The sequence below is a fragment of the Ranitomeya imitator genome, chromosome 1 (assembly GCF_032444005.1).
Source record: "Ranitomeya imitator isolate aRanImi1 chromosome 1, aRanImi1.pri, whole genome shotgun sequence".
NCBI classification, from domain to species: Eukaryota; Metazoa; Chordata; class Amphibia; order Anura; family Dendrobatidae; genus Ranitomeya; species Ranitomeya imitator.
In genome coordinates, this window is record NC_091282.1 from 374,663,190 (window position 1) to 374,688,493 (window position 25,304).

The 25,304-nt window shown below is 41.4% G+C and overlaps 1 protein-coding gene and 1 long non-coding RNA gene across 3 annotated transcripts in view; one reads left to right on the top strand and one right to left on the bottom strand.

Moving 5' to 3' along the window:
• Positions 1-25,304, top strand: part of LOC138673459 (uncharacterized) — a 71,427-nt gene that overhangs the window by 5,315 nt on the left and 40,808 nt on the right. For both annotated transcript variants that reach the window (XR_011320091.1, XR_011320097.1), the window contains exon 2: positions 8,433-8,513. This is a non-coding gene — a long non-coding RNA (uncharacterized lncRNA). The remainder of the gene's footprint in view (positions 1-8,432; positions 8,514-25,304) is intronic.
• The window catches only part of ZFHX2 (zinc finger homeobox 2), a 102,071-nt gene that overhangs the window by 4,350 nt on the left and 72,417 nt on the right, over positions 1-25,304 (bottom strand). Inside the window, exon 9 of the mRNA XM_069761800.1 lies at positions 20,778-24,983. Coding sequence (XP_069617901.1) covers positions 20,778-24,983 — 4,206 coding nt within the window. The remainder of the gene's footprint in view (positions 1-20,777; positions 24,984-25,304) is intronic.

Consider the following 25,304-nt stretch of genomic DNA (forward strand, 5'->3'; position numbering starts at 1 on the left):
TGGAATGAGTCATACTGGTATAAATAATAATCATCTGAAAACCAGGAGGATAAAAAGTAATGGTGGCAAATGTAATAAAGTTATACAAAGATGGAGATTTCCTTAGTATCAGTCTTGCCGAAGCACTCATTGAATGTCTAATAAAGACTTTGTGAACTAATATTAGAACGTAGTTCTCCAACATAATCCTTAAACCTTGATCTTTTGCCAAGCCATTTTTAATGCCAAAAGGCTTTAATGGAACAGTGGTTCCAAATTAAGACTTCATATTCGCTACCGTCTCACAACTGCAAATGTCTACAATAGGCACCCAAGTGAAACTGGTAAAATCTGTAGTATTAGCTGGCCATATACGAACAAGTCCATCAAGCTTGGTCTTGCTGTATTATTGTTATATCTCATATGAATGAACAATTTATTAATTTTGGGCCCTTAGTTTATACTGTATTAAAATGATAATCTGCTTCAAGCAACTAAAGCCTTCTTATATACTGAAACAGCATATAATTAGTTTTTAAATGAATAGATTTGATTGTCCCTACATGGAATATCAATTTAGATTATCCTAGGCATTTTAGATAGTTGATTAAAAATATGTTTAAATGCAGAAAAAAAAATGGAACATTTCAGTTGACAAAACATAAATTGCCCGTGGACAAAAAATTGGCAACTTTGCAAATAATGTAATTATTCAATATTACCAATTATTTAAAGAAATCCTTCTGCTGTTCTGAATCAGTGTATTGATGTTTTTTCTAGTTTGGCAAGAGGTGTATTTATTTATTTTATTCCCTTATATAGCGCCATTAATTCAACAGCGCATTACAGACATTATCGTCACTGTCCCCACTGGGGCTCATATGTCTTTGGAGTGTGGGAGTAAAGCGGAGAACCAGGAGGAAACCCACGCAATCACGGGGAGAACATACAGTACAAACTCCTTGCAGATGCTGTGTGAACTCTACACAGTTCTCTTCACCATGTTCCCTATGCGAGCCCCATAAGGATGACAGGGGGTATAAAGGTGACAACATCTATGATTTCTTGTTAACCCCTTTCTGACCTCGGACGGGATAGTACGTCCAAGGCCAGAACCCCTGGTTTGATGCGGGCTCCGGCGCTGAGCCCGCATCAAAGCCGGGACATGTCAGCTATTTTGAATAGCTGACATGTGCCCGCAATAGTGACGGGTGGAATCGTGATCCACCTGCTGCTATTAACTAGTTAAATGCTGCTGTCAAACGCTGACAGCGGCATTTAACTGGCGCTTCCGGCCATTGGGCCGGAAATGAGCGCATCACCGTCCCCCGTCACATAGTAACGGTCCTTGAGACCTCTATGGTTACTGATGCCGGTTTGCTGTGAGCGCCACCCTGTGGTCGGCTCTCATAGCAAGCCTGCAATTCAGCTACATAGCAGCGATCTGATGATCGCTGCTATGTAGCTGAGCAGATCCAGTTGTGCCAGCTTCTAGCCTCCCCTGGAGGCTATTGAAGCATGGCAAAAGTTAAAAAAAAATGTGAAAAAAATAAAAAAAAAAATGTAAAAGTTTAAATCACCCCCCTTTCGCCCCATTCAAAATAAAACAATAAAAAAATCAAACCTACACATATTTAGTATCGCCGCGTTCAGAATCACTTGATCTATCAATAAAAATAAAACATTAACCTGATCGCTAAACAGCATAGCGAGAAAAAAATTAGAAAAGCCAGAATGACGCTTTTAGGTCGCAGCGACATTGCATTAAAATGCAATAACGGGCGATCAAAAGAACATATCTGCACAAAAGAGGTATCAATAAAAACGTAAGCTCGGCACGCAAAAAATAAGCCCTCACTCGACCTCAGATCATGAAAAATGGAGACGCTACAGGTATCGGAAAATGGCGCAGTTTGGAATTTTTTTTCAGCACTTAGATAAAAGAGAACCTAGACATGTTTAGTGTCTATGAACTCGTAATGACCTGGAGAATCAAAATTGCCGATCAGTTTTAGCATTTAGTAAACCTAGTAAAAAAGCCAAACAAAACTGTGGGATTGCACTTTTTTTTAGCAATTTCACCGCACTTGGAATTTTTTTCCCGTTTTCTAGTACATGACATGGTAAAACCAATGATGTCATTCAAAAGTACAACTCGTTTCGCAAAAAATAAGTCCTCACATGGCCATATTGACGGAAAAATAAAACAGTTATGGCTCTGGGAAGGAGGGGAGCGAAAAACGAACACGGAAAAATGGAAAATCCCAAGGTCATGAAGGGGTTAATGTTGCAGTGTCTTTGCTTTATGGTTGATGATGGAATCCATGTGGAATTACATGTTGGATGGAAATGTTTTTATGGCGTGCATAAAATATAAATAGTAATGTCATATATTAAAGTCATTTCTGTTAGAACTACATATTGATTACTAGAAAAATGATTGTCTTTGTTCTTCACCAAGTTCTTTGTTGCATCCCTGGTGCTGAAAACAACACTGACATGTGTTAACACGCTGCTGATGTTAATGATGACTGTAAACTACCAGTGAGTTGAAATATTCTGCATTATGACCAGGCTTCAATAGAGATAAGAAAAAGTTTGAGTATAGGTTTCATATATTGTCAGTAGTAAAGCTGGTCTGTCTTAGCAGTGGAAAGGTTTGGATACTGAAAGGAGGATGTGTTATGTTTATTAATCCCCATCCCCTCACCTGTGATATTGGGGGTCAGATCAAAGAAGTGAGATTTTTCACATTACTTAATTGGTGCTGATATACAGTGGCATGTATTAGATTGGGCACCTCTGGTCAAAATTACTGTTATTGTGAACAGTTAAGCAAGTTGAAGATGAAATGATCTTTAAAAGGCATAAAGTTAAAGATGACACATTTCCTTTGTATTTTAAGCAAAAAAGATAATTATATTGTCATTTTTTTTAATTTTAAAAATTACAAAAAGGAAAATGAGCTGATGCAAACGTTTGGACACCCTTGGAGATTTGTGTGCTCAGATAACTGACCAAGGTTTCAGACCTTAATTAACCTGTTAGGGTTATGGCTTGTTCACTAACATCGTTAGGAAAGGTCAGGTGATGCAAATTTTGCAGCTTTGTAAAAACCCAGCCTCCTCTAACCTTGTGGTAAAAAAAGCAGCCACGAGTTCTTCCAAGTAGCTGCCTAGCACTCTGAAAATGAAAATGGTGGAGGCCCACAAAGCAAAAGAAGATGGCAAAGCGTTTAAAAGTTGCCCTTTCCTGAGTTCAAAATGTAATTAAGAAATGGCAGTAAACAGGAACAGTGGAGGTCAAGATAAGGTCTGCAAATGCCAAGCAAAATGTCTTTGGGAGCTGCTCATAGGATTGCTAGAGAGGCAAATCAGAACCCTGCTTGACTGCCAAAGACCTTCAGAAAGATTTAGCAGACTCTGGAGCTGTTCTACATTGTACTACTGTTCAGAGACATGTGCACAAATATGGCCTTCATGGAAGAGTCATCAGAAGAAAACCTCTCCTGCATCCTCACCATAAAATTCAGAGTCAGAACCTAACGTATGTGAGATCGTTCTGCTACACATGAGCGCGTTCAGAGCTGTGTGAGCGTGGGAAGTCTGTCTGCCATCGCGCTCACAGAGCTCTGACCACACGCATGTGAAGCAGAACTATCTCACCCAGAGGTCAGACCTGTGTAAGCGCAGGGGACAAAATCACTGCACATGTTTCAGCGATTCTCAGCAATCTGAATCCTGCACACGCTGTCAGACCTGTGTGCGTGCGGAGAGCGTCTCACATATGTTGTGCACACTGGCGGTGGTGAGGTGGGGGGAACTTTTTTAAGTTGACAGGAACTGCGCATGCTCGGCCAGCTGATCAGCCACTGAGAGGACGGATAAAGCTTGCAGAAGGAATAACGCCAGGGGGCATACTTCACAAGATAAAAGATTGTTATATTTTAAACGGAGCATCATTTTTAAAAACTGTAAATTACAAAACCATTTATTTCCACGTTTGCTGCTTAGTTAAATGTATTCTTTATGGAGGCACAACCCCTTTAAATAACTGAATAGACATAATAGACATAATGAATGGCTTTTCCTTTTGGTGATGTTGCCATATTGCTGTTTGACACATTTTTAATCCTTATTTATCTGTATCAATAAAGTATATTTTTTATATTAATACTGTTATAGATATAATTATAAAATCTATGGAGTTCTCATATTAACATTGAAGTGTGGATTGAATGGAACAAGACTAGCTCCATGATCTCCAGATGAACGTTGACTGCAGCCGAGACCCCCTACCTACCACTCCTGCAAACAAGTATATAAAGGTGGTCATCTGATAGATCACAGATACAAATCCCCCCCCCCTCCACTCCCACGTGCCTAAGCATGCGAGAGGTATCAGATTTATGGCCCTTGCTTCCCTAACTGCACAGAACTGCAAGCAGTGATGTGTGCTTCTTTATTCCTTTCAAGTTATGAATATTGTTTTTTTTTATCAGTTATGAAAGTAATATTTTCAGAATCATGACAAAGTGGCAAGCATAACGCATTGCCTTATGTTATAGGGCAGTTACGGTAACACTTACAAATTACTATCGGGCAGAGGAATGACAATATGAAAACGTGATAAGAAACATGATAGGGACCTAGGACCTCCAAGGGCAAAAATATTGTAGCAGTTGGTAATCCCATATTTTTCTAAAAAAAGAACTAGCCACATCCCTGACCAGCCTTGTTATAAGTCACAGGAAGGGAGGTATGTGGGCATGACAGGTGTTAATTAAAAGCAAATACTGAACTATAATCTTTGCTAGTCTTGGGAAATACAGTTCACTGTAGTTCTGTCCATTTCCAAAGATGAGAGCTCCTTTTCATAAAAGCCAGCGCCAACCCTGCAACATCAGATTTAGAAGATTTATTCTGTTTATCTGTGATTGTACATAATGTATTGTTTTCTTCCCATTTTGTATCATCTTTGCATATTTTTTTTATAAACACTGCCTACTTTTTGGATTAAATATGCAATAGCTCTGTTCCTTTTGCTCTATAAACCACACCCTTGAATCAATAATCTATCTATAATGGGTTTCCAAAGGTTGGTGGTGCCAGTAAGTTCATTTTGTTATTGTGGAGTTTTGCAGTATACATAACGGGGTATTTAGATATTTTCCATGTGATGGAATCAGATGTGTAAATACTATATGCCCACTGTGAGTTCCCCAATAACTGGCCTAGTACTGAAAACAGCCGCAGCCTCGTTCATCACTTGTCAACCAATTGCGTCTGATTGTCCTGACAACTGGAGGCAGCGGAATGTTGTTACTTGACAAATTGGTACCAGTCATGAGCTCTGTGTGATTTCCTCTGTGGGTTCTTTGACAAATTGGGGGCAGTGCTGGGATCTACATGATCTCTTCAGTGTTCTAACTGACAAATTCCCAGTTGCATTTTTTTTCTCACCATTTCTGTAGGGGTACATATTTTTTAGTTTGGGATTATACAGTATAAAACATATAACAATTATTGTACACATTTTCAGAATAAAACTCCTTGGCTATGCATCCAGTTTCTGAATCTATCTATTCATGTAGGGTCTACTGGTTAATAGATGTGCAAATCTATGTGTACGAACCAAACTGATATAATTCTAATCAATACGGACACACAGATAACATAGAGCACTGATGACAATATGGATGCAAATCGTGTGTTTCTAGATGTAAATTGGACAATTTTTCATACGCTCATCTGACCCCAGCCTCATGGTGGTAATGTTCTGGAAGGGCGCTGTCACATCTATGCTCCAATAGCAACACAATATCTTTGTAATGGAGTGACGCAGTGCAAAAAGGAAAATAATGGCAGATTTGTGGGGAGCTCAGGGATTTTTTGTTGAACTCAATATTGGGGGGGAAAGTGACAGGTCCTCTTTAACCCCTTACTTTTCATGTATTCAAAGGCAGAGCCCATTGCATACTTGGCAGATGTCAACTATATTATATACATAGCTGGCATCCAACTCTTCACTGAAGTGATCGGCACACACACTGTTCGCTGCTATTAACCTACAGAGTTACCTCAAATTTTGGATGTATTTAAACAATTTTACAGTGAGCTATACTCCTCTAAGATACATAAAGGTCAAGAGGAGATGGACAGGTATATGAGTGTGATTAAGCTTCCTAGATTAGGTAATGAAGACAGAGAATGGATGGATAGGCTGCTGGCAGCGGAGGAACTGAGGATGGCACTGGCGGATATGGTGGGTAATAAGGCCCCGGGAGTGGACGGCATTCCGGCAGAGGTGTATAAAACATTTAGTGAAGAAATAATAGCTAAATTGGAGAAGGTATTTGATGAGTTGTTGGAGAGGGGAATATTGCCTACATCTATGAGAGAGGCCATTGTTGTGTTCATTCCTAAAGCTGATAAGGATCCATTGAATCCGGAGTCCTACTGACCAATCTCCCTCCTTACGGCAGATATAAAGATTTTGGCAAAGTCCTTGGCCAACAGACTAACCCATGTGATTGATAAAGTAATCCACCCAGATCAATCTGGATTTATGCCCAAAAAATCTACAGCAATCAATTTAACAAGATTATATTTAAATTTGCAAATTCCAGCCGAAAATGCTGGAAAGAGAGTAGTAGTGTCTTTGGATGCCCATAAGGCCTTTGACTGTGTAGAATGGAATTACTTGTGGTCGGTTTTGTTGTGCCTTGGGTTTGGGCCTAAGTTTATATCTTGGGTGGGGTTACTATACTCCTTTCCAATGGCAAAAATTAGAATAAATAATAAATTATCTGATAGTTTCTCATTGCACAGGGGTACAAGGCAGAGGTGCCCATTGTCTCCGTTGCGGTTTGCCCTAGCCGTGGAGCTCTTGGCCGCTAAAATAAGGGATGCACGAGAGATAAAAGGGTTTGTCTATGGAATTAAGGAGGAGAAGGTGTCTTTGTATGCCGACGATATTTTGTTATTCTTGGGGGACTCAGGGGAGAATCTGGATAACGCGGTGGCATTAATTGAGGAATTCGGGGAATTTTCGGGACTCAAAATAAATTGGGACAAATCGTGCATTATGCCCATTGATGAGGTAGAGAGGGGTACTGCGGAGGTGGAAACGTCAGCAAAATTGAAGGTAGTTTCGAAATTTAAATATTTGGGGATACAAATCGCCCTTCCTCTGACGAGGTTTGAAGAACTTAATCTAAAAAAACACGTACCAAAATTTCGGCGTGGAACAAATTACATCTCTCTGTAATTGGAAGAATGAACCTTTTGAAGATGTTTGTGCGGCCACAGCTGTTATATGTACTGCATAATTCTCCAATTTGGATTCCGCAGAGTAGGTTTCGTAAAATTAAATCGCTGTTTGGCGAACTAATATGCGGAAGGGGGGGAAGCCCAAGGTTTAAACAAGAAACTTTGCAGAGGCCAAAGGCGGAAGGAGGCTTGGCGCTCCCTAACCCTTGGGTATATTTTTTATCAGCACAATGCCAGCATATTGGAGGATGGGGGGAGGAGACAGGAAAGGGGCAATCGCCAAGTAGTTTGAGATATTTGATTAGAAAATGGCCTCTGGGTGAGTTTGGAAGGGGGGCAATTTTTAAAACTGGGCTCTCGGTTTCCTACTGTTCTCCTAATTCATAAGGTATGGGAAAAAGTTAAACAGATTAGGGGTGTCACAGGCCTTACCAAATACTCTCCTCTACGGGATAATATAAATGTACAAGAATTTAAGCAAATGGAAGGATCTGGGCCCTGGAGAGAGGCAGGAATTAGAAGGATGGGTCAGCTAATGGGTCAAGGGAGACATAAGTCATTTGTGGAGTTACAAACAGAATTCCAGTTATCACATTTAAATTTATATAATTATAAAAGAATTCAGCATGCGTATCAGTCTCAATGTAGGAGAAAACTTATTGAGAACCAGATAGATATCACGCTGGCTTCCATTTTGGAGAACAGCGGGACAAGGGGGGCAATTTCAGAAGTGTATAGAGATTTATTATTCACCTTTCTAGTTAAACATCCCATCAAGTCTAGAAATATACATTTTGTGGTATTGATGTATACAGTACAGACCAAAAGTTTGGACACACCTTCTCATTTAAAGATTTTTCTGTATTTTCACGACTATGAAAATTGTACATTCACACTGAAGGCATCAAAACTATGAATTAACACATGTGGAATTATATACTTAACAAAAAAGTGTGAAACAACTGAAATTATGCCTTACGCAAGTAACCTAATATAAATAATTGGTGCAGAAATTCTGCAACATAAAAAAGCTCATTGTGGGTACGTAGCCTAGATGGTTAAAGCCCACTACCAATACAAGTTTCTTGAAGCCGACTTATGGTAGACAAATACATTTAAAATGTATATATGTGTCAGAGCTATTATACAGAATTTAGAACTATTTCTGCTTGTTTCCCACAGATGACTGCTATAATAGGAGAATCGACTTTTTTCAACATCATAATAGGACATAATTCACACAGTGCACGTGACTACATAACGGTGAGTAATAAGGAGTTGAAAAGCTGTATACATTAAGGTTATTCTCAAGTGTTCAGATAGAGGAACAGCAGGGGTCAAATAAGTCTGCCTCATCCAAAAGACAGCACCATGTGTAGTTAATAATTTCCAACGTACATTCCATGCAGGACAAAAACAAAACACAGAAACTCCATGTACAGTGCTTGCTGTGGATTGTAACAGCCATAGCATGTGTGGTTCATACCTACACATGAGGAGGACTCTCAAAATCACTTTACAAATTATTCTGAAAGGAAATCTACAGTGGAAAAAGCTTCTTAGTGAACCCAGACTATGTAAGGGAGCTATGACATCTTTCAGAAACTACAAGCGAAGGAATACAAGAGGCTACCCAAAAAAAGAGAATAAATGATTTCAATTTTTTTATTCAAGAAAACATCTTGAAAACATCTTGAAAACATTAACCCTCTTCAAAATACTGTCCATTGAATGATATCAGTTGTCCCAAAAAGTATTCCACTGTGAAGCTATTTTTTCTTCACTTTGTCTACGTCCTGAAAATGCTTTCCCTTTAGGTTTTTCTTCATTCTTGGGAATAAGAAGGAGTTGCATGGGACTAATTCGAACAAATAAGGGGGTGACCCTGATTTTTTGTCAAAAGTCGTCACGATGAATCTTGGTGTCACGCCTTTAACACGGCCTGAAACAAAACAGCAGTCCAGCCAGTGGAAGACCGCTTCATTACCCAGACCAAAAAAGCACAAGGGAAATCAAATTTGAACTCCTTGATAGTTTGTTTTTTCAACATCAAAGGAATCATTCATGTTCAATTTGTTATTCAGGGCAATACAGTGAATCAATACTACTATCTGTAAGTGCTGAAACGATTGCGTGAAACAGCGAGAAAAAACAACCTGAATTGTGGTGATCGGGGGACTGACTGCTTCATCATGACAATGCACCTGCCCACACAGCATTGAAAAGCAACCAGTTTCTCACCCACCTTACTTGCCCGATCTAGTTTGCAGCGACTTCTTTTTAAGCCGATTTCACACGTCCTGATATTTCCAGTACCGGAAAAAATGGTACCGGAGATATGTGTGTCCGTGTGTGTACTACATGCAGCACATTCTTGATAACCAACCTTGCAGAAGCTGAAAGGTGAGAGTTGCAGCCCCCAGCTGTGAGTTTTGTCTGGTTGGTTCAAGAAAATAGGGGGGAAACCACATCATGTTTTTCATTCATTTAGTTAGATTGTTTTCATTCATTTATTTCGTTAGACTGCAGGAGGTGGCTGTGGAATACCCCGATCATCCGCTCTTGCTGTCACTGTTATTAGCGGCTGCAAGTGTCAGATGATGGGAGTAATTGTCCCAAAAGTCCCCAACTGCAGTCATTGTTCGGACTTTATTATAACTCTCATCATTCTCTCTGCTTGCACAGATCGCCAGCAGAGCAGGGGAGAATGATGAGAGCCGGCTTCAGCACCTGCCGCCGTGGAACAGCGCTTACTGTAGCGCGTCTTCACCGGCGGCCGTCAGAGTGATACTGATGCATAACACGGATGGCATCCGTGTGCGGTATGTGTTTAAATGGACTAATTGACTTGAATGGGTCTGTGTGATCCGTGCAGGTGCACAAAAACGGACATGTCTACGTGTGGGTCACTCGGACACACGGTCCGTGAAAAAACACAGATGTGTGCACAGACTCATTCATTTGAATGGGTCTACATGTGTCAGTGTCCCTGTACGTGTGAAAACTGTCACCACATGTACTGGAGACACTGACGTGTGAAAGAGGGCTTATACCCAGAAATTAAGAAAAATCTAAAGGGAAAGTGTTTTCAGGACGTAGAAGAAGTTAAGAAAAAATAGCTGGAGTCACTTAACAGCATTAGTTCAGAAGATATGAAAAATGCTTTGGACAGTGGAAAAATCATTGGGACAAATGCAGATCATCTAATGGAACGTATTGTAAAGGGTATTAATGTTTTCAAGATGTTATCTTGAATAAAACATTTTTTAAAAAGTTCCGTATATATTCGAGTATAAGCCGAGAATTTCAGCCCATTTTTTTTTTTTTTTTTTTTTTAAACAATAAATTTTTATTGAAAGTTTTCGGTTTACATTTACGCGATAATCAAGATAATAAAAAAAAAAAAAAAAAAAAAATCAGGATAAGTCTTTACATACAATCTGAACAATAGTGCATGTGGTTAACTGACATGCAATCATACAACCTAACCAAAGTAAGGGAAAGGGGGAGTGGGGGAGGGGAGCCCGAGTAAAGAGGTGTATAACGTCTAAAGGGTTTGGTAGGTTATTCTGAATCCGACTGAATGTAGTTAGTTGGGTATAGTACCGGTGTGGCAAAAGGGGTATGGTTGGTGTATTCCGCCCAGGGGAGCCATATTTTCTCGAATTTTCCAACTTTGTCCATTAGTATAGCCGACAATTTCTCGTTGATCATGTACCAGGTGAGGCGTGTTTTGACCGCGGAAAAGTCTAAGTTTGTTTTTTTCCATGCCAAAGCAATGATTTGTTTCGCTGCTAAAAATATAAATGAGATAAGGGATCGGGTATGATTAGGGATGTTGGGGATGCGCTTGTTAAGTAGTGCCTCCCATGGGTTTTTTTTAAGGTTAATGTTCGCTATGGAAAAAACCAAAGCCCATTTTTTTAAGGCTGAAATTGCCCCTCTCAGCTTATATTTGAGTCATACCCAGGGGTTGGCAGGGAAGGGGGAGCGGCAGCTGTCTAATAATACTCACCTGCTCCTGGCGCGGTCCCTACACAGCCCTGGTTACCCGGCGCTGGCAGCTTCTTCCTGTAGTGAGCGGTCACATGGTACCGCTCATTACAGTAATGAATATGGACCCGGCTCCACCCCGATGGGATATTCATTACTGTAATGAGCGGTACCATGTGAACGCTCAATACAGGAAGCTGCCGGCGCCGGGGAACCAGGGACCACGCAAGGAGCAGGTGATTATAACGCAGTGCACGATATTCCCCTGCTCCCCGTTCCACCGCCGCCGGCCGCCGCTGCGTCTTCCCCATCCTCTAGTGTGTGCGCCGCCCTCTGCCTAAACAATCAATGCAGAAGACGGGGAAGAAGCAGCGGCGGCCGGCAGTGTTGGAACGGGGAGCAGGTGAATATAGCAAGTGCCGGGGGCCTGAGCGATGAGAAGTGAGTATGTGATTTTTTTATTTTTTATCACAGCAACAGCATATGGGGCAAATGTCTACATGGAGCATCTTATGGGGCATAATCAATGTTTGTGCAGCTTTATATGGGGCAAATGTCTACATGGAGCATCTTATGGGGCATAATCAATGTTTGTGCAGCTTTATAAGGGGCAAATGTCTACATGGAGCATCTTATGGGGCATAATCAATGTTTGTGCAGCTTTATATGGGGCAAATGTCTACATGGAGCATCTTATAGGACATAATCAATGTTTGTGCAGCTTTATATGGGGCAAATGTCTACATGGAACATCTTATGGGGCATAACCAATGTTTGTGCAGCTTTATATGGGGGAAATATCTTTATGGAGCATCTTATGGGGCCATAATCAACATTTGTGCAGCATTATATGGGGCAAATGTCTGTATGGAGCATCTTATGGGGGCAATAATCTGCATTTGTGCAGCATTGTATGGGGCATATTTTAATATGGAGCATCTTATGGGGCCCATCAAACTGTATGGAGCATTATATGGGCTCCTGATTCAATATGGATATTCAAAAACACTTAACCTACTGATGTCTCAATTAATTTTATTTTTATTGGTATCTATTTGTATTTTTGATATTTACCGGTAGCTGCTGCATTTTCCACCCAAGGTTAAAATACCCAAGTCATAAAGTTTTCCCAGTTTTTTGTGGCAAAATTATGGGTCTCCGCTTATACTTGGGTCGGCTTATATTCAAGTATATACGGTAATTCTCGTTTTTTGGATACCTCCTTGTAAGTGTGAGACAAGAAAAAAATCCAATAATTTAAAGTTAACCCCTTAATCCCATATGACGTACTATCCCGTCAAGGTGACCTGGGACTTAACTCCCAGTGATAGGGATAGTACGTCAAATGCAATCGGCCGTGCTCACGGGGGGAGCGCGGCCGATCGCGGCCGAGTGTCAGCTGACTATCGCAGCTGACATCCGGCACTATGTGCCAGGAGTGGTCACGGACCGCTCCCGGCACATTAACCCCCGGTACATAATCAAACATGATTGCAGTGTTACGGCGGTACAGGGAAGCATCGCGCAGGGAGGGGGCTCCCTGCGGGCTTCCCTGAGACGATCGGTACAAGGCGATGTGCTCACCTTGTACCGAGCGTCTCCTCCCTGCAGGCCCCGAATCCAAAATGGCCGCGGGGCTACTTCCGGGTCCTGCAGGGAGGTGGCTTACCAAGTGCCTGCTCAGAGCAGGTGCTGGTAAGCCAGGAGCAGTGCACGTCAGATTGCTGATCTGACACAGTGCTCAGCAAAGTGTCAGATCAGCGATCTGTCACTATACAGTGATGTCCCCCTGGGAAAAGTAAAAAAAAATTTTTTTAAATGTGTAAAAAAAAATAAATAAATTCCTAAATAAAGAGAAGAAAAAAAATATTGTTCCCATAAATACATTTATTTATCTAAATAAAAAAAACGAATAAAAGTACACATATTTAGTATCCCTGCGTCCGTAACGACCTGACCTATAAAACTGTCCCACTAGTTAACCCCTCCAGCAAACACCGTAAAAAAAATAAATAAAAAAATCGAGGCAGAAAACAACACTTTATTATCATACCGCCGAACAAAAAGTGGAATAACACGCAATCAAAAAGACGGATATAAATAACCATGGTACCGCTGAAAATGTCATCTTATCCCGCTAAAAACGAGCCGCAATACAGCATCATCATCAAAAAAATAAAAAAGTTATACTCCTCAGAATAAAGCGATGCAAGAAAAATTATTTTTTTTCTATAAAAGTTTTTATCGTATAAAAGCGCCAAAACATAAAAAAATAATCTAAATGAGGTATCGCTGTAATCGTACTGACCCGAAGAATAAAACTGCTTTATCCATTTTACCAAACGTGGAACTGTATAAACGACCCCCCAAAAGAAATTCATGAATAGCTGGTTTTTGGTAATTCTGCCTCACAAATATCGGAATAAAAAGCGATCAAAAAAGTCACATGCCCAAAAATGGTACCAATAAAAACGTCAACTCGTCCCGCAAAAAACAAGACCTCACATGACTATGTGGACCAAAATCTGGAAAAATAATAGGACTCAAAATGTGGTAACGAAAAAAATATTTTTTGCAATAAAAAGCGTCTTTTAGTGTGTGACGGCTGCAAATCATAAAAATCCGCTAAAAAAACCCGCTATAAAAATATATCAATCCCCCGTTCATCACCCCCTTAGTTAGGGAAACATAAAAAAATAAAAAAATGTATTTATTTCCATTTTCCCATTAGGGCTAAAGTTAGGGCTAGGGTTGGGGTTAGGGTTGGGGCTAGGATTAGGGCTAGGGTTGGGGTTAGGGTTGGGGGTGGGGCTAGGGTTAGGGCTACAGTTAGGGTTGGGGCTAAAGTTAGGGCTGGGGCTAATGTTTGGGTTAGGGCTGGGGCTAAAGTTAGGGTTAGGGTTGGGACTAAAGTTAAGGTTAGGGCTACAGTTAGGGTTGGGGCTAAAGTCAGGGTTAGGGTTGGAGCTAAAGTTAGGGTTGGGGCTAAAGTTAGGGTTTGGATTACATTTACGGTTGGGATTAGGGTTAGGGGTGTGTCAGGGTTAGGGGTGTGGTTAGGGTTATGGTTGGGATTAGGGTTAGCGGTGTGTTTGGGATAGGGTTTCAGTTAGAATTGGGGGTTTCCACTGTTTAGGCACATCAGGGCTCTCAAAACGCGACATGGCGTCCGATCTCAAGTCCAGCCAATTCTGCATTGAAAAAGTAAAACAGTGCTACTTCCCTTCCGAGCTCTCCCGTGCGTCAAAACAGGGGTTTACCCCAACATATGGGGTATCAGCATACTCAGGACAGATTGGACAACAACGATTGCAGTCTAATTTCTCTTGTTACCCTTGGGAAAATAAAAATTTGGGGGGCTAAAAACATTTTTGTGGGAAAAAAATTAATTTTTATTTTCACGACTGCGTTATAAACTAGTGAAACACTTGGGGGTTCAAAGTTCTCACAACACATCTAGATAAGTTCCTTGGGGGGTCTAGTTTCCAATATGGGGTCACTTGTGGGGGATTTCTACTGTTTAGGTGCATCAGGGGCTCTGCAAACGCAACGTGACGCCTGCAGACCAATCCATCTAAGTCTGCATTCCAAATGGCGCTCCTTCCCTTCCGAGCTCTGCCATGCACCCAAATGGTGGTTCCCCCCCACATATGGGGTATCAGCGTACTCAGGATAAATTGGACAACTTTTGGGGTCCGATTGCTCCTGTTACCCTTGGAAAAATACAAAACAGGGGGCTAAAAAAAAACTTTTGTGGAAAAAAATGATTTTTCATTTTCACGGCTCTGCGTTATAAACTGTAGTGAAACACTTGGTGGTGCAAAGTTCTCACAACACATCTAGATAAGTTCCTTGGGGGGTCAAGTTTCTAAAATGGTGTCACTTGTGGGGGGTTTCTACTGTTTAGTTGCATCAGGGGCTCTGCAAATGCAACGTGACACCTGCAGACCAATCCATCTAAGTCTGCATTCCAAATGGCGCTCCTTCCCTTCTGAGCTCTGCCATGCACCCAAACGGTGGTTTCCCCCCACATATGGGGTATCAGCGTACTCTTCACAAATTGGACAACAACTTTTGGGGTCCAATTTCTCATGTTACCCTTGGGAAAATACAAAACTGGGGGCTAAAATAGAATTTTTGTGGAAAAAAAAGAATTTTTATTTTCACGGCTCTGCGTTAGAAACTGTAGTGAAACACTTGGGGGTTCAAAGCTGTCAAAACACATCTAGATAAGTTCCTTAGGGGGTCTACTTTCCAAAATGGTGTCACTTGTGGGGGGTTTCAATGTTTAGGCACATCAGGGGATCTCCAAACGCAACATGGCGTCCCATCTCAATTCCAGTCAATTTTGCAATGAAAAATCAAACGGCGCTCCTTCCCTTCCGAGCTCTGCCGTGCTCCCAAACAGTGGTTTACCCCCAACATATGGGGTATCGGCGTACTCAGAACAAATGGCACAACTTTTGGGGTCCAATTTCTTCTCTTACCCTTGGAAAAATAAAAAATTAGTGGCAAAAAGATCATATTTGTGAAAAAATATGATTTTTTATTTTTACGGCTCTGCATTATAAACTTCTGTGAAGCACTTGGTGGGTTAAAGTGCTCACCACACATCTAGATAAGTTCCTTAGAGGGTCTACTTTCAAAAATGGTGTCACTTGTGGGGGGTTTCAATTTTTAGGCACGTCAGAGGCCCTCCAAACGCAACATGGCGTCCCATCTCTATTCCAGTCAATTTTGCATTGAAAATTCAAACTGCACTCCTTCCCTTCCGAGCTCTGCCATGCACCCAAACAGTGGTTTACCCCCACATATGGGGTATGAGCTTACTCAGAACAAATTGTACAACAACTTTTGGTGTCCATTTTCTCCTGTTACCCTTGGTAAAATAAAACAAATTGGAGCTGAAGTAAATTTTTTGTGAAAGAAAGTTAAATGTTCATTATTTTTTAAACATTCCAAAAATTCCTGTAAAACACCTGAAGGGTTAATAAACTTCTTGAATGTGGTTTTGAGCACCTTGAGGGGTGCAGTTTGTAGAATGGTCTCACACTTGGTTATTTTCTATCATATAGACCCCTCAAAATGACTTCAAATGTGATGTGGTCCCTAAAAAATATTGGTGTTGTAAAAATGAGAAATTGCTGGTCAACTTTTAACCCTTATAACTCCCTAACAAAAAAAAAAATTGGTTCCAAAATTGTGCTGATGTAAAGTAGACATGTGGAAATGCTACTTATTAATTATTTTGGGTGACATATCTATGTGATTTAAGGGCATAAAAATTCAAAGTTGGAAAATTGCAAAATTTTCAAAATTTTCGCCAAATTTCCATTTTTTTCACAAATAAACGCACGTTATATCTAAGAAATTTTACCACTATCGTGAAGTACAATATATCACGAGAAAACAATGTCAGAATCGCCAAGATCCGTTGAAGCGTTCCAGAGTTATAACCTCATAAAGGGACAGTGGTTAGAATTGTAAAAATTGGCCCGGTCATTAACGTGCAAACCACTCTTGGGGCTTAAGGGGTTAAGTTCCCAAAATAAGTTTTTGGTTAATTTTTTTTTCATGTTGTATATTTCCGTTGGGTAAAAATGCAGCTTCTTACTGCTCCAGCAAAGTGGATGGGATTTATAGAAATCTCATGCCTACTGTACTATTTTTACACTGCACAAACTGTTTCATATGTGCAACATGTAACTCTCTTGCGGATACGTTGAGTTTTATCTGCAAATGTTCCCCATAGAATTATATTAGATGCGGAAAATTTGCAGGTAGAAAAATACATACCTGTTTTAAAAGGTGTTTCCACTGCTGAAACACACTATAAGCCCTCTTTCACACATCCGTGTCTCCGGTGCGTGTAGTGACAGTTTTCACACGTGCCGGAGACACTGACACACGTAGACCCATTCAAATGAATGGGTCTGTGCACATGTCAGTGTGTTTCCACAAACCGTGTGTCCGTGCGCTCCACACGTAGACATGTCCATTTTTTACTGTCGGCACGGGCGGCAAAATGTCCCGCACCCGTGGACACAGAGAAAACAAATTGATGTCATCCGTGTGACATGCATCGGTGCCGGGGAAGAAGCGCTGTTCCCTGGCGGCAGGTGCTGAAGCCAGCTCTCATCATTCACCCCTGCTCTGCCAGCAGATTGTCAAAGAGCCCTTAGGCTGTTTGCCTACATTGAGTTTTTGGTGAATTTTGACATTGCATATTTTTCTTGTGTCAAAAATGCAGCTTCTTACAGTTCCATCACAGTGGATGGGATTTATAGAGATCTCATACCCATTGTGCTTCTTTACTCAGCATAAACTGGCCTGCGGTGCGTGTTTCAAATCTCAATTTCTCTTGCGGGTATGCTGAGTTATTTCTACATGTTTTTCCACAAACTTCTATTAGATGCGGAAAATCTCCAGGCAAAAAACGCAAATACATTTTTAGTGCATTTCTATGGCGAAAATACATGTGATCCGCACATGATTGTATCAATAAAGTTTTGTCAAATTGCAAATACCAGGAAATATCAAAAACAAAGCAGCTTTGTTTAAAACATGACAATAATGACATACCAACAAGAGACAAAAGACGCTGCATCAAAACCTGGATAAAAACGCATCTAAAATATGTACTAAAAATGCAATGAAAAAAACTAATTTACATAATGGGTGCAAAAATTTCTGCAACATCAAAAACTCATTGTGGGAATGTAAGCTTAGGCCACATGCACACATAGCTGTGGTTTTGGATAATTCACAGCTGACATCACCCAAAACTATCATTATCTCGATTGCCACTACACCAGGGTAATTGGCAAGAGCGAAGGTGAAGCGTCAGAATTGGAGAATGTCATGTGTTGAGCCATGTTTTGAGCCACTTCTGGGGTGGCTGCAGAAAGAGGCTGTATATTTAGGCTGGAAAGAGCCCAATAACCAGGGACCTTCCCAGCCTGATAATATCAGCTCACAGATCTCTGTTTCACCTTTGCTGGTTAACGAAAATGTGGAGGACCCCACTTTATTTTTTTCATTTATTTATTATGTTACATACATGTACAGTTTCACACAACTAATTATTAGTGATGAGCGAATATACTCGTTACTTGAGATTTCTCGAGCATGCTCGGGGGTCCTCCGAGTATTTTTTAGTGCTCGGAGATTTAGTTTTTAGCGCCGCAGCTGAATGATTTACATCTGTTAGCCAGCATAAGTACATGTGGGGATTCCCTAGCAACCAGGCAACCCCCACATGTACTTATGGTGGCTAACAGATGTAAATCATTCAGCTGCGGCAAGAAAACTAAATCTCCAAGCACTAAAAAATACTCGGAGGACCCCCGGGTATGCTCGAGAAATCTCGAGTAATGAGTATATTTGCTCATCACTACTAATTATATATTTCATTCACTATCAATCTAACTATTCTATTCCAGTACATGTGGCATGGACGGCACACGGATGTCATCTGTGTGTACGTGTGCGATACATGTTGTTATCTGTGCTGTCTGAAAAAAACTGACATGTCTACAAGTGGGTCACACGGACACACGATCCATATGAAAATACATTATAATGGGTGTGTGAAAATATGTGTCTCAAATATGCATGAAGACGCCACACATACCTGAAACATAGACATGTGAAGGGGGCCTTACACGTAGATTATCGATTCATGTGTAAAAACATTCATGTGAGCTATCACATTGACTTGCATGGGTCCATGTGCTGTCATTATGCTATCCGATTTGCATACGGACAGCACACAGACTTTTAATATGCTCGTCTGACCTCTAACGAGCCCTAAGTCATAAATAGCTGAGGAGATGTTACAACATGCAGGAAAGTGGTTTTGCAAGTGTAATAAGGTTTTAAGTGTGACTAATGCCATTTCTGCTGTAGTTTTAAGGTACCGTCACACTAGACGATATCGCTAGCGATCCGTGACGTTGCAGCGTCCTGGCTAGCGATATCGTCCAGTGTGACAGGCAGCAGCGATCAGGCCCCTGCTGTGCTGTCGCTGGTCGGGGAAGAAAGTCCAGAACTTTGTTTCGTCGCTGGACTCCCCGCAGACATCGCTGAATCGGCGTGTGTGACACCGATTCAGCGATGTCTTCGCTGGTAACCAGGGTAAACATCGGGTTACTAAGCGCAGGGCCGCGCTTAGTAACCCGATATTTACCCTGGTTACCATCGTTAAAGTAAAAAAACAAACACTACATACTTACCTACCGCTGTCTGTCCTCGGCGCTCTGCTTCTCTGCTCTGGCTGTGAGCACCGAGCAGCCGGAAAGCAGAGCGGTGACGTCACCGCTCTGCTTTCCGGCCGCTGTGCTCACAGCCAGAGCAGAGAAGCAGAGCGCTGGGGACAGACAGCGGTAGGGAAGTATGTAGTGGTTGTTTTTAAACTTTAACGATGGTAACCAGGGTAAACATCGGGTTACTAAGCGCGGCCCTGCGCCTAGTAACCCGATGTTTACCCTGGTTACCGGCATCGTTGGTCGCTGGAGAGCGGTCTGTGTGACAGCTCTCCAGCGACCAAACAGCGACGCTGCAGCGATCCGGATCATTGTCGGTATCGCTGCAGCGTCGCTTAGTGTGACGGTACCTTTAGATTCTTCTTGTGGGTAAAGTTTGTTTAGTATCTACTGTGCTAAAGCAGAACCTTGTTGATATGCCTAACGAGTGCTGCATAGACAATTCTTTTTTTTCCATAAGCAAAAATACTTTAAATTAACTCAGTGAAAAATCTAAATGTATTCAATGAGGCAACAATTATAGCTCAATTGATCCTTAACATCTTAAGGAGAGGGCGATTTTTCATTGTTACTATTTTGTTTTTTTCTCCTCTTCTTCCAAGAGCCATAACTGTTATTTTTCTGTGTAAACATAGCCATATGAGGGGGGAGGGAATTGCAGTGACAAAATGATGCCAATTCTGGTGTAGATTGTTGTTTCCATTTCTGCGTTCACCGCATGTGATAAATATATACCGTATATTTTTTTGTGCTTTTTTTTTACATTTTTAAATAGTCCCCACTAGGGTAAAGCAATGCACTGCTAAATTGACAAACTTCAATAAAGGCTGGACTTTTCAGGAGGTACCACATAGCAGACACGGATGCTTTCAGTATGTCCATGGCTGTCGTTTCAACATATTGGCCCCCTTGATCACACTGCACGGGGTGCTGATCGCCAACAGAAGTGATGACTGCCATTGGAGCTACCTCTATCAATACTAATTACTGTTGGGTACCGGCTATGTAAAGCAGCTGGCACCTGAGCTGCATGTAGCTGTTGTTTTTCTACTGTGCCACCCTTGCACCCACTATGCTGTAGGTTTTCTAAAGTGATTTTAAAAATGTACGTTTCTTTACATTGTGAAATACATTTTTTAGGGAGCTGCTAGGCAAAGTGATGTTAGAAGCTTAACGCTGTACTGTTTCTTTCCTAGTTTTAAGCTGAAGCATTCCCATCTGACTGCAGTCCTTCGTTTGATATATTTCCTATCCCCAAACTGTATTTTACCTGTGTTAAAAGTTGCCAATCCGCCGATTGGTGCAGGAATGCCCTGACCAGGCATCAACAAGGGTGTGAGCCTCTGGATTTGCGGAGTCACTGTGGTAGGACTCTGGAAGTTGAGAATTTGTGAGGCTGGTTTGCTTTCAGAAACAGGAGCTGCTCCTCCACTGGGGTGAGTGTCCCGGTATCGACTTTCTTCCTTTAGTTGCTGTTGTATTGATACTCGCAATCTTGCAATATGTTGTCGGGAGAATATATGGGCGCGACATAGAATGGTAGGGCCATATTTTATGTTACAGTGAGTACATTCTGTAGGTGACGGTCCATCATTTGTAGAGCCTGAACCAACCAAACCCTGTAATTTGGCTTTCTTTTCCTTGGCTCTGGCATTCTGGAACCACACTTGAACAACTCTCTTTTGGAGCCCAATTTCTCCTCCAAGGCAGTCACACTCTTGCATGCTTGGAGTACGATATTCAGCATAACAGGCCTTGAGTATTCGTAACTGCAAACTACTCATCTGGGTACGATAACGTCTTGCTCCAGAAGAACCCAACAATCCTTCAGAATTGAAAGATCCTTTACCAGGACTAGATGGGCCAGGATCTGAGCTTGATGAATCACTTATGTCTCCGCCTTGTGGACTGTGCATAAGTGATTCCATAATTTTTGGAGCTCCTTTCTCATCTACACATTTTTGGCTGTTTATACTTTGGATCTCCAGAGTTTGGTTTTCAGTAGTCTGCTGTTCTGAATTTATGACTTTAGAAGAATCCAACACCTCAGGAAATGGTGTTGTTAGTGTTTTTTCAAGTTCAGCAGATTGCCCTCCTGATGACTGGGCAGTAACTTGCTGACTTGCTGAGGTATGCAACTTAATTTCCGGGGTAGAAGACATTAAAATTGTTGTTGCAGGCTTCGCTGTGAATGAAGCCAATAGTAAACCTTGTGAAGGTTGAGAAGTACTAACAAAGCTAGAGAGTACATGGGCTGGATTAACAAGACCAGTAAATGTTTGGTTTGGACTCACTAAACCAGATAAAGCTTGAGGAGAGTTCACATAGCCAGGCAGAGCCTGAGCATTGGCAAGATTATTTAGAGCTTGTGAAGGATTAACTAAACTAGGTAAAACTTGTGTGGCATTAATTATTCCTGAAAGTGCCTGGGTTGGACTGACCAGAGGTTTTGTAACTGGAGTTGTAACACTGCAAGAAGGTGGCGGTTTTGTTGGCAGTATTAAAGAACATGAAGTCTGCACCGTGGATAGGCCTGTTTTTGCTGGTAACTGGGGCACCACTTGACTTGGTGGAGAATTGTAACAGAAATTTATTCCATCCCTTTTTGATCCCTCGTTTGGAGAATCATCTTGCTGCTTGGGAGCTGAAACGGATGATGGTATTCCACCTCGGTATTGACCTTTACGCTCACGAGCTCTTGTATTCTGAAACCAAACTTGAACTACTCTCTTCTTTAAGCCGACTTCAAGAGATATGCGTTCTAGAGTGCTTCTTGTGGGGTTAGAATCTTGCAGATACCACCGATGTAAAATATCAAGCTGTTCTGGTAATATGGTGGTCCTTAAACGTTTGTCTCTGGGAGGTTCATCTCCACCATCACTTCCAGTTGGAGACAGGCTTTCCTCCTCATGTTTTCTTTTTCTGGGACAGGCCACATCACCTGTCCCAACAGGGATAAGAAGAGATAGATCCATCAGTGGTGCAGAGAGATGACCACTATTAGTTAATGATTTTGCTTGTTTCTGATCAGTTGAACTTGTTAGGTTGCATGGTTCATTTTGTTCTGCAGGCTGATCAATTTCATCAGTCTGAGTAATTCCTTCATTCATAATGGGTGAACTAATACTTCCTTTTGTTCCTGGAGTTATGGGTTCTTGTTCCTCTACATTATCACTTTCAATTTCTTGCATTTCTGGCTCATTTTTGAATGTGTTCTCTTGGTTGTCAATAAAGTCAGTAATAGGCTCTTCTTTTTGTTTATTTTTTTCTGACTCCTCTTCATTTTCTTGTAATTCTGCTGTTACTTCAGAGTGATCATTATAGCAAATTTTGAGATGATGGATCAGTTGAAAAATGCAAGGAAGAGTAATACCACATTTTCGACAAGGTGGTATTTTACTATTGGCAGCAGGGCGTTCCCCTGGTTGACCAAGGTGAAGAGGTGGTGAAGGAGGGGTCCCAGTTTCTGCAGCTTGTTTTCTTGCTTTCTGACGAGCATTTTGGAACCATACAACAACCACTCTTCCTGAAAGGCCCAACAACTCGGACAAGTGTTCGACTTCACTATCTCTAGGGTATGCACTGGCTTCGAAGAAGCTGTTTAGGGCCTGGGTCTGAAATTCTGAGAATTTTGTCCGTGAGAAACGACGATGACCCATTCGATCAAGTCTTATGCTGTCCTCTGTTTCTTCCTCCTGATTCTCCTGGATAATATTCTCTTTTTGCTTGTACCAGTGTCTGATAGTTGGAGGGGCAAGCCCAGTTTTATTAGCTACCCACATGATTTGCTCTTCAAGCAAAGGCCCTGGAAAGTCAAAAAGACTTTGCAGGAAACTGAGCTGCTCAATTGTAACACCATGGTCAAGTGTAACTTCTTGTTGCTCCAACTCTTTTGCACATTGAGAAAGCTGTGAAGTAACAGAAAAGTCAAGGGGAGTAACTGATGATCCTGTTAAATCAGAGTTAGGTCCTAAAGGGTTGTGACTGTCATAGGAACGACGAAAATTTGCAGCATAGCGACTTAATGCTTCAAAAGGGAGTAAGCGCTGGTGCATATGCTCTTCATGTGTTTTCAAAATTAGTCTATTTGAGAAAAGTTTACCACAAGTACCACACTGCAGCTTCTCAGTGGATGAAGGAGTAGGTGATGTATCAAGTGGAGGAGCAGGCGGTCGTGGTTGAGGTTGTGCCTGGGAAATTATTGGCTGTCTTCCTTCGTTGTATTGTGTGACTAACTCAAAACCAAAATTTTCTAACAAAGCTCGTGCTGCAGACCCTGTAGGGTCTCCAGAATCCTTGGAAGAAGCATTTAGATTCTGTGAAGCATTTGTCTCTCCAGTGGCTGCATCACGTTCATCCAACACTTTTTCATCCTTTTCATTTGCTTGTCTAGGAGTTGCACTTGGTTGATCACCTTCATCTTTGATAGGTGGTGGCTGTTGGGCACCTCCAAAGGGTAGTAAAGGAACTGAACTCCCATCTCCACTGACTTTTAGTTCTTGAAGGTAGAATGGAAGAAGAAGTTGCTGCTGCTGACGCTGGAGCTTCAAAAAAGTTTCAGGTATCAGTGGAAATGAGGGAAGAAGTGATGGTGCAAAAAGTGGAGAAGGCTGGACAAGTGGGGGTGGCCTAGATAAATCCATTGATAGGGGCACAGATGGAGGGGAAACTGTAGTGGGCAATAGTGGAACTCCCATGCATGGTCCAATTTGCTGTTGTCTCTTCTTAGTACATTCAATTCCTTGAACATCTGATGTCTCTCCTCTGCTATCAGTAATAGTTTCACTTTTAATTCCAGAGTCTCTTTGAGGCTTTTCAGAGGATATCTTTGCAGGATCCTGCTTTGAGCTTCTAGAGCGGGTCTGGTGGAGAACAGAGCGCATGTGAATTTCTAATGTTGAGCTTTGGTTGTATGATACGTGGCACACTGTGCATTTGTAAGGTTTGTCTTGTCCTGTCTGTACACCATGTCCAGTGGTTCCTACTCCAGACTCATTTCTGGTGGAAAGGGAAGGGTCAAGAGAGGCTTTACGCACTTTGTGCAAATGAGATACTGAATTATAATGTACAAGCAGAATATTTTTTTGGGTAAAAGATTCCTTGCAAACGACACATTTATGAGGCCTTGATGGATCCATAAACTTGTCCATAGCAAAGTTGGCGGTCTTTCGATACGTAGATTGTTGAGGCTGAGTAAGTGTGTTTTCCTGAGAGCCCTTTCTATCCTCCTGCTCCACAATATCTACTTCACGGCCACGACCTTCACATGCTTGCTGAATATCAGATGGGCTGAGCTCAGGATGATACTTCTCCAAGTGTGTTCTTAAGTCTTGAGAATTTTCAGAAGTTAGTGGACATAAGGGGCACGCAGTTTCATCTTGTACTTTCTCATTATCTGCTACAGCGTCAACAGCATCAACAGGGTTTGTGGAAAGGTCTCCTGGAGATTCTGGAGGGGAGGATTCTGTAACTTCACCTGTGCAAAAAACAAAATATATAATTAAAGAACAGCTAGTATTATCTGCATCATTTGTGAATTAAAAACACATATAATAATCGAGGATCTTGAGACAAAACTGAAGCAGTAAAAGGGCATCGAATTAGAATGGATAGAAGTGCAGTTAAAAATATAATCTGGATTCTGACTTGTAGCTATGGGAAATAATTTCACAATTTTTCCAGAGAGAATTTTGACTTACAAAACCCTTAAAGGGAATCTGTCACAATCCCATCTGAGAGCAGCATGAGATGACCCAGATAACATGATTAGAGAGTTCTGTTACTTACAATGCTGCTT